The sequence below is a fragment of the Eumetopias jubatus genome, unplaced genomic scaffold, assembly GCF_037043125.1.
Source record: "Eumetopias jubatus isolate StellerSeaLion01/CBP00866 unplaced genomic scaffold, mEumJub1_p1.0 scaffold_5, whole genome shotgun sequence".
Taxonomy (NCBI): domain Eukaryota; kingdom Metazoa; phylum Chordata; class Mammalia; order Carnivora; family Otariidae; genus Eumetopias; species Eumetopias jubatus.
Window position 1 is genome coordinate 27942439 of NW_028274811.1, and position 14822 is coordinate 27957260.

The following is a 14822-nucleotide window of genomic DNA, read 5'->3' on the forward strand; positions in this document are numbered from 1 at the left end:
ATCATGACCTGAGCTGAAATCAAGAGTAGGATGCTTAACCAACTGAGCCATCCAGGCACCCCTAAAAGCACATTTTTAAAAATGTTGGAGCCCCAAAGATAGAAAAAAGGATTTGGTGGGGAGGGAGTCAAGGATAATGTTGAAAGAGGCCATGTTTTAATGACTAGCTTCATGCCTTACTTGAGTGGGACCTGCATCCTCTTGCCTGCTATTAGACATAACCTGTCCAATAGATTGTGAAGAAGTACGTCTCTTTTTGGCTCGTTCAGTCAACCTATTATTTAAAAATTAATGCAAAGTTATTAGAACTCCCTAGAAGTACTTCTGTTTTAGCTTCAGTAATGAAGAAGTTATATCATGGTAGTCTAAAGTTTGAATGGTGAGTGCCAAAATGCAATTGTGAGTGTGTTAGTGCCAATTGCTCTAAGTAGGTGAAAACAGCAGAGAACAACTTGCTCATGGCTAACATCAGTGGTAACAACCATGTTGTGGGATTACTCTAGCTGGCCTGGTTTCTGTTTTAAATCTGGAGATCTTTTTTTTTTTTTTTTAAGTAGGCTCCACACCCAACATGGGGCTTGAACTCACAATCCTGAGATCAAGAGTCATATGCTCTACAGACTGAGTCACCTGGGTGCTCCTAAGTGTGGCTCTCCGAACTACTGGATTTCTGAATTTCTGAGCTTGCTGTCCAAAGCTGGTTTACAACCATGGTTATCGCAACCACGGTGTTGGGATCATCTCAAAAACGAATGGGTTCTTGCTGTCTGTAGCCTGCTGTACCTTTGGACTGACACAGAAATGTCCACTTGCCCACCTCTGCAGACCCCTCAGCTTCACAACTTATAGTCCAAACCAGTCTGCTAGTATTGGTTTGGGATATTGAATGTAGTCTCCTTCCTCATCTAGATTCACAGTAGTTTCCCTAAATTTAGTACTGGCCCTGATGCCTTGCTAGACAGACCCTTGCTATACAACACACTGCCCTTGATTAAGCAGACTCATGGTACCAGTCTTCCAATTTGTAACAGTAGCTAAATCTACAACTGGCCCAATATGTTGTTTTACTCCCAAAATATTTGACCTTCAAAATCTAATTGACTGTAAAAGATTATTTTCAACTGTTCTTTCTCCATTTAGAAAATTAGCTATGATACAGACGAAATGCTTACTTTGTTATACTAAGGCACATCAATACCAGAACCTAGGTTATATCACCTTCTTCCTATTCAGATGGGAAGAAATTATTCTGAGGGTCTTTTTTTTTTAATGAGGTCTTTCCAAAAGGCATTGGTGAAAAATTAAACATCTATATAAGCAAGAAAAGTTAATTTCTTCTACAGTATTCTTAACAAACACTAATGGTTCATTATATGATTATAATTTCAATATATCTTCAAATTCAGTTTATACACAGACACTACGATCTTGATTCTTTGAAATACCATTATATAGGAGCATTGTGTTACCTAGGTCCATTTCTTTCTGTCTCTTTTCTATTAAACTCACCTTGAGTTGGGATGGGAAAGATTTGAATTGGGATTTGAAGCCAGCAAATTATTGCTAGTTAGATTGATGGGTGGCATCATCATACTACCTCCAGCGTGTGGATCATCTTTCATGCCATTAGAATTAGTGCTGGGATTGACAGAGTTTGGTGGTTCATTGATTACAGGTTTTGTATCTTGAGACATAGTATGAGCATTTTCAACGGCATCCTGTTGACAATGTCCCCCTTCACACTCTATCTTGTTTGGTTCTAAGATATCTCCCTTTCCTCCTTTGACTTTAATAACTCTGACTTTGATCTCCTTGGGCTTTTTCTCTTTTTCCACTTCCTGGAATAGACGCATCCAAAATCTGAGTCAGAAGAATAGTTATTTTTATCATTAGAGTGCTAACTACACTACAGTTATACTGGCTAAAAAGAAAACAACTTTTACCTTTCCCAAAACTGGAGTACTTAGCAGTGTATTAGTATACGTTGTTTTTCTTTCATCTTTCATAAGTTCATTTTCTTTTGAATTCTCTTTTGGCTTTATGAATGAATTGACTTTTGCTTCTTGCAGTAATTTAGCTCTCAGTTCTGGTATGAATCTGATAAAACAAGCAATATCAACCAATAATCTTTTTATTTATGTAGATAAAGTATTTTATCTTTAATGGACCATTTAATCAATTAATTTACATATCAGGTATAGCATAAATAAGTTATCAATAATGCATACCAAGAAACGGTACAATATTTAATACAAATTTCTTCCTGGTAAAGATACATCTCCCAAAAATTTTGCCATGAGTATTTACTACATAAAACTCTTACAAAATAGTTTTATATGAATTAGATTCCTCTTGTGATGCAAACTTTACTCAATAAAAGTATTATTTTTCATTTTGATAAATATATTATTCTTTCAAGGAAAACTCAGACCATTTTGTCCTTTTTGTGGTTCTTTAAAGTAACAGTACTTAAAAGATGAACTAATTAGTTTCTGAAATCTTATTCTAAAGAAATATTTTTAGTACAAAATGTAACAAAATACATCAATATCAAAGGAAGATCATTTTGGTTTTGGTTTGAATTTTTTTAAGTTACTTATTTTTTAATAGAAAATCCATTGATATGGCTCAAAATTCAAAAGGCTATATTGAAAAGTCTCCTTCTTACCCTGCCCCTGAGTTGCAATTCCCCTCCCTGAAGCAGCTATAATTATCAGTTTGGGGAAATTTTATTTTATTTTATTTTTAACATTTTATTTATTTATTTATTTTTAAATGTTTTATTTATTCATGAGAGTCAGAGAGAGAGAGAGAGAGAGAGAGAGGCAGAGGAAGAGGGAGAAGCAGGCTTCCCGCGGAGCAGGGAGCCCGATGCGGGGCTCAATCCCAGGACCCTGGGATCATGACCTGAGCCGAGGGCAGACGCTTAACCATCTGAGCCACCCAGGTGCCCCTTGATTTTATTTATTTATTTGACAGAGAGAGACACAGTGAGAGAGGGAAAACAAGCAGGGGGAGTGGGAGAGGGAGAAGCAGGCTTCCCGCTGAGCAGGGAGCCCGATGTGGGGCTTGATCCCAGGACCCTGGGATCACGACCTGAGCCGAAGGCAGGTGATTAACGACTGAGCCACCCAGGCGCCCCTTAATTTATTTTAAAAAGTAAGCTGTACACCCAGTGTGGGGCTTGAACTCACCACCCTGAGATCAAGAGTGTATGTGCTATACTGACTGAGACAGCCAGGTGTCCCCTAGTTTGTGGAAATTTTAAAATATCATTCCATAAGTGAATTCTTCCCCAGTTTAGCCCAATCTTGCCAAAGCTGTGCAAGACACATGTCTAGTAAAGTGAAGTGTGAAGAGATGAAGGAAACAACCAGTGTGATTCATTGGGCTGAATAAGAACATGTCATACTTCTGTCAAAATGCCCTTGTATTGCAGAAGGTTCTGTGAAAGGGAGAGGCCTCTTATCAAAGGAAAGGGTCTTCCCCAAACATTTCCTGAAGATTCAATCATTGGAATTCAAGAACTTTCACCCCATCACACTAAAATCCTAGGATCTTAAGTACTCAAGAGAAATCAACGTGGTCTATGTAGAACTGATATAAGCAAATTTTTAACTCAGTAACGGGCACTTTCAATATATCTTCTTCTCATTTTTTTGTTTTAGATCAAAATTCTTGTTTTGCTTTATATTAAAATTCTTAAAATGCCTAAAGATATAAGTACTCTAAAGGATTCCCTCTTCTTTGCCTTTTTCTAGTTTAGTCTATCTTTGATGGCTGTTCCTGAACTTTTCCATGCCTAATCTTAAGTCCATCACATTTTAAAATGATGTCCATCTTTTCTGACCTCACATCCAAAGCCCACCTGAGTGACTCTGTAATTAAAGAAAAAAAATTTGTTTCTTTCAAAGCCCAAATAGAAAATGGTGGGGTTTTTTTTAGAAATACAGCTGATTTTAGGGGCACCTGGGTGGCTCAGTTGTTAAGCATCTGCCTTCGGCTCACGTCATGGTCCCAGGGTCCTGGGATCGAGCCCCGCATCGGGCTCCCTGCTCAGCGGGAAGCCTGCTTCTCCCTCTCCCACTCCCCCTGCTTGTGTTCCCTCTCTCGCTGTCTCTCTGTCAAATAAATAAAATCTTTAAAATACAGCCGATTTTAGCCAAAATATGGAAAGAGCCCAGATGTCCATCGACAGATGAATGGAAAAGAAGATGTGGTATATACACACAATGGAATATTACTCGGCCATCAAAAGGAATGAACTCTTACCATTTGAAACAATGTGGATGGAACTAGAGGGTATTATGCTAAGTGAAATAAGTCAGAGAAAGACAAGTACCGTATGATTTCACTCATATGTGGAATTTAAGAAACAAAACAGAAGAACATAGGGAAGGGAAGGAAAAATAAAATAAGATAAAAACAGAGAGGGAGGCAAACCATAAGAGACTCTTAACTATAGGAAACAAACTGAGGGTTGTTGGGAGGGGGTGATGGGCATTAAGGAGGGTATGTGATGTAATGAGCACTGGGTATTATACACAACTGATGAATCACTAAATTCTACCACTGAAACTAAAAATACACTATATGTTAACTAAGTTGAATTTAAGAAAAAAATTTAAAAAAAAGAAATACAGCTGATTTATAAATCTACATTGTCATTATATATTACATACACAATGTGGGACACAGAAGGCTAGAGGCATGGTCCCTCCTTCAGGAACTTCCACTTTGGTAGACAGAATATGACAATAAACACTATAACAGAAAGTAAATAAAGCAGAGGGAAAAAAACCATTTGGGAAATAAATGCCAATTTTAAGATATAGATCAGAGATGCTACCAGAAGAGGAAAAACCAGACTATTCTGAGTCAGAGGTCCAAATGGGAATAAAGCTAAAAAGTACTGATTATTTATTTACTATCTTCAGGCCTATGATCACCATTGAAAATGTGTATAAAGAGCTTAGCACACTGCCTAGGACATCGTAACTGTAATGAATGTTAAGTACAATTATTTTTATTAGTAGAATTTTCATCATGATGCCTATAAGTCTACCATAGAACTAGTTAATAGAGGAACTAAGTAAGTAAAGTTTTTGTTAAATTGAATTTTTTGTGTGTGTAACACTAAGAAGTCCACACACACTCAACATGCTTACTTTTCAATAAATCCATCTCTAGTAAAATACTCATGATGCAAAAGATCAGTAGATGATGTCCTCTCAGCAGGATCAATTTGTAAACAAGCCTAGAAAATGAAAAAAAAATTCTAATATTAAGTAAGGTCTTAACAGAGCTCTATAAGGTAAAAATTAAATGTATTTGACATATGTAAAAGTAAATAATTACCCGGAGCTAAAACCAGTCTTGAAAAGTTGGATTTAGACCTTAGGAATTTCTGACAATGAGTTCTGACCACTTACTTCCCAAAGAAATTTGTAGTTGTAAAGCATTATTATAGGTTAAATGTCCTATGATTCTAGCCAAAACAGAAGTCAATCTGTTTCTGCTGGAATTAGCAGAATTAGTTCATTTTGATCCTCTTATCAGCACTGTAAGGTGGAAAGTTCATGGATTATTATTTCCATTTTACAGAACTAGAAGCATAATTAGTGACTTACTATATGAGAATTTTAACTCATATTGTCTGAATCCTAATCCATTGCTTTTTCTATGGCATAATACAACTTCACAAACATTCAAGCCCCCAAATCTTTCAATATTCCATTATGAGAACAGCTCTTTTTTGTTTCCCTATCTTGGGAATACTTCAGCTGAATAGAGAAACAAGCAAACAAACAAACAGAAAACCCACAAAACAAAAACATGATAGAAGGAAGAGTTTTGAAAATAAGTCGAACATCATAAATTTATATATAATCAAATAACTTGTTGTAAATAGAAGATATTTTTTAAAAGATTTTATTTATTTGAGAGAGAGAATGAGAGAGAGAGAGAGCACATGAGAGGGGAGAGGGTCAGAGGGAGAAGCAGACTCCCTGTCGAGCAGGGAGCCCTATGCGGGACTCGATCCCGGGACTCCAGGATCATGACCTGAGCCGAAGGCAGTGGCTTAACCAACTGAGCCACCCAGGCGCCCTAAATAGAAGATATTTTTAACCAAAATATTAAAGATAGAATTTGAATAAAAGCCATTTGCAGTATAGTTTTCACTTCTTCCTTTAGAAGAAGGCAAACATTAAAAAAAGGCAAAACATAATAATAATTGGTAACTTTTATTGGTATTTACTGTGTGCCACACAATACTCTACCTAGTTTTTTCCTATAACTTGATGCCAACAACAACCCTACAGGTAGGTATTATTATTATCTCCATTGTACAGATAAGGAGACTGAGGCCCAGAGAAATCAAGTAATTTGTCTAGATCTAACAAATAGAAGAGTAGACTTAAAATCCAGAAAATCCAAGGTAATTGAATATAATATTACATTTTTGTCTATTTCCAAAATGTATGTGTTTAAATTGATTCACAAAAAAAGTTGTAAAGATCTGCTATACAGGGGCGCCTGGGTGGCTCAGTCGTTAAGTGTCTGCCTTCCGCTCAGGTCATGATCCCAGGGTCCTGGGATCAAGCCCCGCATCGGGCTCCCTGCTCGGCAGGAAGCCTGTTTCTCCCTCTCCCACTCCCCCTGCTTGTGTTCCTGTTCTCGCTATCTCTCTCTGTCAAATAAATAAATAAAATCTTAAAAAAAAAAAGATCTGCTATACAACAATATGAATATAGCTAACAGTACATTCTACACATTTTAAAATTTGGTAAGAGAGTAGATTTCATGTTATGTGTTTTTTACCACAATAAAAATACATTGACTCACAGAGCAAAATTGAGTTCATTATCTACTTTATGATCGGAGAATACCCAGACCCTTAAAACTGCAACTAGCTAAAAATATGGGCTTATTTTAGAATATTATAGTAATCCATCAATAAAACTTAGAACATGTTGGGGTGCCTGGGTGGCTCAGTCGTTAAGCATCTGCCTTCGGCTCAGGTCATGATCCCAGGGTCCTGGGATCGAGCCCCGCATTGGGCTCCCTGCTCAGCAGGGAGCATGCTTCTCCCTCTGTCCCTCCCCGCCCGCCTCCCTGCCGTGCTCGCTCGCTCTCTCTGTGTCTTTCTCCGTCTTTCTCTCTCAGAAAAATAAATAAGTAAAATCTTTTTAAAAATCTTAAAAGGTCTGCCCAACTCATAGCCTATTAGAGGCAGACAAATTAGTCCTTCTTTGAATAATATAATTAGAAAATTTAAATACATGCCTAGTTTGGAAAGTCTAAGATATTATACTTCGAGAAACAGACTGGCAGTTTCTTTAAAAATTAAACATACACATACCTTAAACCCACCCTTCCACTCTTAGATACTCAGAAGAATAAAAATATACATCTACAAAGACTTGTAGATGAATGTCCATAGGAATTTTGTTTGTAACAGACAAAAATAGGAAACAACCCAAAACAGGGGAATAGATTAAAAATTGTTATAGATCCTGGGGCGCCTGGGTGGCTCAGTCGTTAAGCGTCTGCCTTCGGCTCAGGTCATGATCCCAGGGTCCTGGGATCGAGCCCCGCATTGGGCTCCCTGCTCAGCAGGGAGCCTGCTTCTCCCTCTCCCCCTCCCCCTGCTTGTGTTCCCTCTCTCACTGTATCTTTCTCTGTCAAATAAATAAAATCTTTAAAAAAAAATTGTGGGCGCCTGGGTGGCTCAGTTGGTTAAGCGACTGCCTTCGGCTCAGGTCATGATCCTGGAGTCCTGGGATCGAGTCCCACATCGGGCTTCCTGCTCAGCAGGGAGTCTGCTTCTCCCTCTGACCCTCTTCCCTCTCGTGCTCTCTCTCTCTCATTCTCTCTCTCTCAAATAAATAAAATCTTTAAAAAATAAAAATAAAAATAAAAAAATAAAAAAAATTTGTTATATATCCTTATAATGGAGTACTACTCAGTAATAAAAAGGAATCAACTACTGACACACACAAAACATGAATGAATCTCTAAACCATAATGCTGAATTAATGAGTATATATCATGTAATTCCATATATATATCTAGACAATGTAAACGAATCTATAGTGATAGAAAGCAACTCAGAGGTTATCTGGGAACAGAAATGGAGGGATAAGAGGATTGAGAAAGGGTAAAAGGACATTTTAGAGGTTGATGAAAATGTTAGATATCTTGATTGGGGTGGTGGTTTCATAGGTATAAAAATCTATCAAAACTCATCAAATTATACATTTTAAGTATGTGTAGTTTAATGTAATTATATCACAATAAAGTTTAGAAAATTTAAATCTAGGAAATGATACAAGCTTTGCCCCAGATATTAAGATGGATTCTAAAGTTATAATAATCAATCAAACTGGTATTTATACTAGAATAAAAAAAGAAATCAACGAAATAGAAACAAACCCAAGTGCATATAAGCATTTTGTCTATGATAAATGTGGCACTCCAAGTCACTGGGATTATTCGAGTTGAAGAAAAATATTTACAACATATATGACAAAAGACTAATATGCCTATTATTTTACAAATCTATATGAAAAAAGATAGTCTAATTGACAAATAATGATTCTTAAAATAAGAAATACAAATGGTCAATTAATATTAGTAAAATGTTCAACCTTTCCTGTGGTGATATAAGTGCAACTAAAAAAAGATGGTATTTTAAGCTTATTAAATTGGCAAATATTTTGGGGTGCTTGGCTGGTTCAGTTGGTAGAATATGGTGACTCTTGATCTTGGGGTGGTGAGCTTGAGTTCCATGTTGGGTGTAGAGATGACTGAAAAAAAAACTTGGCAAACATTTTAAAAACTATAAATATCCATTGTTAGATTGAGAATGGGAACTTATATCCAGTGCTACTTGAGAGTACTTGAATATAAATCAGTGACACCTTTCTGGAGGAAAAAATAGCAAAATATATCAAAAATTCTGAAAAAGTGTAAACCCTATAGCCCTCTAATCACAATTCTAGGAATTTATCCTAAACAAATAATAAAGCAAGTTCAAAAAGACATATTTAAAAGATGCTCACTAAATCATCTTTACCAAGAGGGAGAAAACCTGAAAACAAATGTCCAAAATTGTAAGATCAGTTAAAGTATAGAACACTCATACAATGAAATACTATGCAAGCACTGAAAATTATGGTGTAGTTCCATATTTACTGACATGGTTACATAACAAACAGGTCACATTACTGTGTGAAGCATGGTGTCTTTTAAAAGCATAAATTCCTATGCACATATTTGGTTGGCAAAAGTCTAGAAGTATATAAATCAAAATGCCAATAGTAATTTTTCCCAGATTGTAGGAGTTGGGAAAATCTTACCTTCTTCTTCTTGTTTATCATGTATTCCCTACTTTTTCTATAATCATTATGTATTCCTTGTATAAGTAAAACTATGATACAAAAAATAAATTCAAATGAAAATGTAGCAAACATTGGGTTGCTGGGTGATAGACACTGGGGAGGGTATGTGCTATGGTGAACACTATGAATTGTACAAGACTGATGAATAACGGATCTGTACTTCTGAAACAAATAATGCAATATATGTTAAGAAAAAAAAAAGAAGAAGATAGCAGGAGGGGAAGAATGAAGGGGAGTAAGTCGGAGGGGGAGACGAACCATGAGAGACGATGGACTCTGAAAAACCAACTGAGGGTTCTAGAGGGGAGGGGGGTGGAGGAATGGGTTAGCCTGGTGATGGGTATTAAAGAGGGCACATTCTGCGTGGAGCACTGGGTGTTATGCACAAACAATGAATCATGGAACACTACATCAAAAACTAATAATATAATGTATGGTGATTAACATAACAATAAAAATTATTTTAAAAAAGAAAATGTAGCAAACAAATCTAATTCTTTTTTTTTTTTTAAGAAATCTTATTTATCTCTTTGAGAAAAAGAAAGAGAGAGTGAGACTGGGGGAAGGAGAAAGACAAGCAGACTCCATGCTGAGTGTGGAGCCAGACGTGGGGCTCAATCCCAAGACCCCGAGATTATGACCTCAGCCAAAAGCAAGAGTCAGATGCTCAACCAACTCAGCCACGCAGGCACCCCTGATTCTTTTTTTTTTAAGATTTATTTATTTATTTTAGAGAGAGAGTGAGCAAGAGTGGGAGGGGCAAAGGGAGAGGGAGAGGAAGAGAGAACCTTAAGCAGACTCCACACAGACCACAGAGCCCAACATGGGGCTCTATCTCATGACCATGAGAGCATGACCTGAGCCAAAACCAAGAGTTGGATGCTCAACCAACTGAGCCACCCAGGCGCCCTGAGGGAAAGAATCTTTTCTTTTTTTTAAGGTTTTATTTATTTGAGAAAGAGAGAGAGAGCACAGAGGGAGAGTGAGAGGGAGAAGCAGATTCCCTGCTGAGCAAGAAGCCCCATGAGGGGCTCAATCCCAGGACCCCGAGATCAAGACCTGAACTGAAGGCAGATGCTTAACCGACTGAGCCAAACAGGCATCCCCTGAGAGAAAGAACCTTAAGCAGACTCCCTGCTGAGTGTGAGGCCCACCATGGGGCTCAATCTCACAACCATGAGATGATAACCTGAGCCAAAATCCAGAGTTGGGACCCTCAACTGACTGAGCCACCCAGGTGCTCCAACAAATCTGATTCTTTTTTTTTTTTTCAACGTATCTGATTCTTAATAAACTCTAGTTTTCTTCAAATATCAATGAAATAATTTTTTCCTTTAAGAATACTCTTTAGATGCTACATATCATATGTTTAGTAAGTTTACCTAAATAATAACAGCAACAATTAAAATTAACAACATTTGTTGACAGCTTATTCAAGGTCCTGTGCTCAGAACATGTTCACCATTACCTCATTTAATCCTCCAGCCCCCCAAAATAAAGACCGTTAATGTTGTTTTATAGCCCAGTAAACTGGGGTACAGAGATTAAGTGACTTTCCCAAGGTTACAGAGCTAATTAGTGACAGAGCTGAGTTTTTGTCTATGTGATTCCAGAGCCCCTTCTTATAAACACTATACCATACTTACTTCGAAATTTAGGTAACTACTTTTTTTAAAGGGCTATACATCAGAAATAAGCTACCTCAGTTGACCCTGGGAAAGGAAATTAGCTAGATAAAGAAAATAAATAGAAGCAGATTTACTTTCCACAGTAAATTCTCTTGCTTTTTGAATTTTGCACTGTTATTGGTATATTTATTATGTAATTTAAAAAGAAATTTACAGGATGCCTGGGTTGCTCAGTCATTAAGCATCTGCCTTCTGCTCAGGTCATGATCCCAGGGTCCTGGGATCGAGCCCCGCATCGGGCTCCCTGCTCTGTGGGAAGCCTGCTTCTCCCTCTCACTCCCCCTGCTTGTGTTCCCTCTCTCTCGCTGTGTCTCTCTCTGTCAATAAATAAAATTTAAAAAAAAATACAAATACAAATAAAAAATAAAAAGAAATTTACATCTTAAAATAATTAGCAAGTGTTATACAGTATAATGTTTTTTTTTTCTCAAAATTCAAGGTGAATTTTGGCATTGGTATACCTTCAAACAACATTAAAACTGCAGCTGCCAATGCCTGGTAGATATCTTAGGATACCAGTGTACAAGGCACAGAGCCCTAGCTTGGGTAGACTGGCTATTAAAAGGTGGTGATAAACATGGTAAATCCTTTGAATTTTTCCAGTTTATCCCTAATTATCATTAAAATTGGGATAAACTAAAAATAATGAACAGGATTATCCTAGGGAGTTTTCAATTCTAACAGTCTATGAATTTTAATTTTTCTGGAGTAAAGACATAAAGACAGAAATATAGTAAATTTTAACAGATAACATTATGAATCCTTTCAGAATTTCATCAAAGTAATATTTTAAAACTATATTATAATTTACACAAATTTCCCAGAAATAAGTCCTTAATTCTTAACATACATCAACTATATCTGCCAACAATCCATTTAGCTTTGGGTATTTTTTTCTTGCATTTTTGGGGTGTTGAACTTGCGGAAGGACCACCCCAGCAAAAGTGGGACTCTTGGAAAATATATTCTGTAAGTGAGGTGTCAAATTGCCTGAAAAGAGAAAAAAATATGAATGTAAGAAAACAGAGAAATTAATCTGCAATCAAAATAAACAAATTGCTATGTGGTCTGCATTAAATCACTAAAAAGGGAGAATAACAATTATATTCTTTTAATTTTTTAAGGCTGAACAAGGAACTATCTGAATATAGCATAAAAATTGGAAGTTTCCCCAGTAATCTGTTGATAGCATGTAGGCAGCAGAAAACTTAAAACCAGGTACATTTTCATTTCCCAAAATACAAGACATAATATAAAATGCTATTAGGAAAAGCAAATTTTTACATATTTCCATATAGGTATCTAAATGGTCTAACAAGTGTTTACCAGCAAATTCTTACTCAAAACAGCTAAAATATCTAAATTATTTAGAAATAGAAATACTGCAAAGAAACAAGGCTATAGAGTAGTAGTAGAATGAAAAGAACTGTAAATAGAAGTGGAGAGAGCCAAGTTCTAGTGCCAGTTTTATTATAACTATTTCTGTGACCTTGGGCAAATCTTTTCCCTTTCTATGCTTCAGTTTCCTTATCTGTAAAATGACAGAATTAATCCCATCATCTCTAGCGTGTTTTTTTTTCTAACATTACTCTCAAAACCAGAACTTTAAAGATGACAAAAAAAGTGTGATGCTTTAAGACTCCAAACTATATCTTTAATTAGTATTTATCCAGACTTCATGATTTTTATTCCAGTATCTTCCTCATGATCCTGTAACAACATGTTTATGTATACCTTCTCTATACCACAAAAGGAGCTCTTCAAGATCATCATTCAGAAATATATCAAAAAAACAAATCATTGAAACTCCATGAGTAAGGCTAACCATCAGAATGTTTGGGTAGTCAAAGCAGATCATTTAAAAAGTAAAAGCACTCATCAAATGTATTTTTGAATAGGTTATTTAGCTACCTGGATTTCTACTGTGGTTTTTAAAAAAAAGTTTTCTCAATAAGTAACTTTCTATCTCTAAGTGCTTCAAAAAGACATCTAAATCAACTCTATTATTTAAAAGTCCACTTTGAGAGATGCAAATATTTGTAGAAGCCAAAAAAAAATTTTTAAGATTTTATTTATTTATTTGACAGAGAGAGAGAGAGAGTGAGACCACACAAGCTGGGGGAGCAGCAGAGGGAGAGGGAGAAGCAGGCTCTCTACTGAGCAAGGGAGCCCCATGCCAGGCTCAATCCCAGGACCCTGAGATCATGACCTGAGATGAAGGCAGACACTACAAACTGAGCCACCCAGGTACCCCCTAGAAGCCAAAATTTTAAAACAACTTTCAGACAAATTGAAGTATGTTCCTATTGTACCATTTTTCTTAGTATAACCATTAGCAAATGACTTAGCTATTTGCAACCTGGCAAAGAAAATATTATTTACAAAAACAGAGAAGAATTTCCTACCTTCTTTACCAGCCCAAAGCATATACCTGCTGCCATCTATCAAAACAATATGCTTCCCTGTTCTTATAAAGAAAAAACTGAATTTGAAAATCAAGCAGAATTGATATAGCAATATTTACTTTAAGCATTTAACAGTGTATTTCAGTAGTACCCACCTACTTTTAAAACAATTTTATGAAGTAAATCCAAATCAGAGCTGCTAGGAAGATAGGGATTTCCGGTGGCCATCTCAATGATCATACAACCCAAAGCCCAGATATCTACAGGTCTGAAACAAACAAGAATAAATCATTTTTTCATGGAGAAATATATAAAATATCTCTTCTTTTTATTTTTTTTAAGATTTAATTATTTATTTATTTGAGAGAGAGAGAGAGAGAGAGAGAGAGAGAGAGCACGAGCAGAGTGAGGGTCAGAGGGAGAAGCAGACTCCCCACTGACCGGCCAGCCTGAAGCAGGGCTCGATCCCAGGTCTCCGGTATCATGACCTGAACCAAAGGCAGATGCCCAACCAACTAAATCACCCAGGTACTCCTAAAATATCTCTTCTAAAATGTTTTTAAATAATGTTCCAGCCAAAGAAAATATAATGGTTAGATGGTATCATTTATAAATTTTCATTTTAATATCATATGCCAACTTTAGGATATATATTAAACACTGTCACATTTTATTAATAATATTAAATATTTTATATTTAAATCACATGAGAAACCATGTAGTAGTCCAGATGAAATGTAACTGTAATTCTAAAATTGTTCCAGATACTTACATAAGGACATTATGATAAATCGTTTATGAATTAGAGTAATTGAATACCAAAGCCATCTTGTACTTAAAAAGTAAAATTTAGGGCACCTGGGTGGCTTAGTCATTAAGCATCTGCCTTCAGCTCAGGTCATGATCCCAGGGTCCTGGAATCGAGGCCTGCATCGGGCTCCCTGCTCCATGGGAAGCCTGCTTCTCCCTCTCCCACTCCCCCTGCTTGTGTTCCCTCTCTCGCTGTGTCCCTCTCTGTCAAATAAATAAATAATATCTTTTTAAAATAAATAAATAAATAAAATAAAAAAATTTAAAAATCTTAAATATTTTACCACTTACATTTATTTATCTTTTTTTTAATTAATTAATGTATTTAAAGTAGGCTTCATGCCTAATGTGGGGCTTAAACTCATAACCCTGAGATCAAGAGTCACATGCTCTACCAACTGAGCCAGCCAGGCACCCACATTTATTTATCTTGTATTGTGAGTCATCCATAATTCCAACTTTTTTGCCACATAATCAGTTTTTTACAGATTTTTTTAAAGATTTTATTTATTTAT

General features: G+C 36.3%; 1 protein-coding gene across 2 annotated transcripts in view; it reads right to left on the reverse strand.

The window, feature by feature from the left end:
- Positions 1-14822, reverse strand: part of CDKL3 (cyclin dependent kinase like 3) — a 50051-nt gene that overhangs the window by 5408 nt on the left and 29821 nt on the right. For both annotated transcript variants that reach the window (XM_028103671.2, XM_028103673.2), the window contains exons 4-9: positions 13653-13765; positions 11943-12082; positions 5169-5257; positions 1944-2097; positions 1510-1838; positions 181-274 (exon numbers count right to left, since the gene is read on the reverse strand). In XM_028103671.2, coding sequence (XP_027959472.2) covers positions 181-274; positions 1510-1838; positions 1944-2097; positions 5169-5257; positions 11943-12082; positions 13653-13765 — 919 coding nt within the window. The remainder of the gene's footprint in view (positions 1-180; positions 275-1509; positions 1839-1943; positions 2098-5168; positions 5258-11942; positions 12083-13652; positions 13766-14822) is intronic.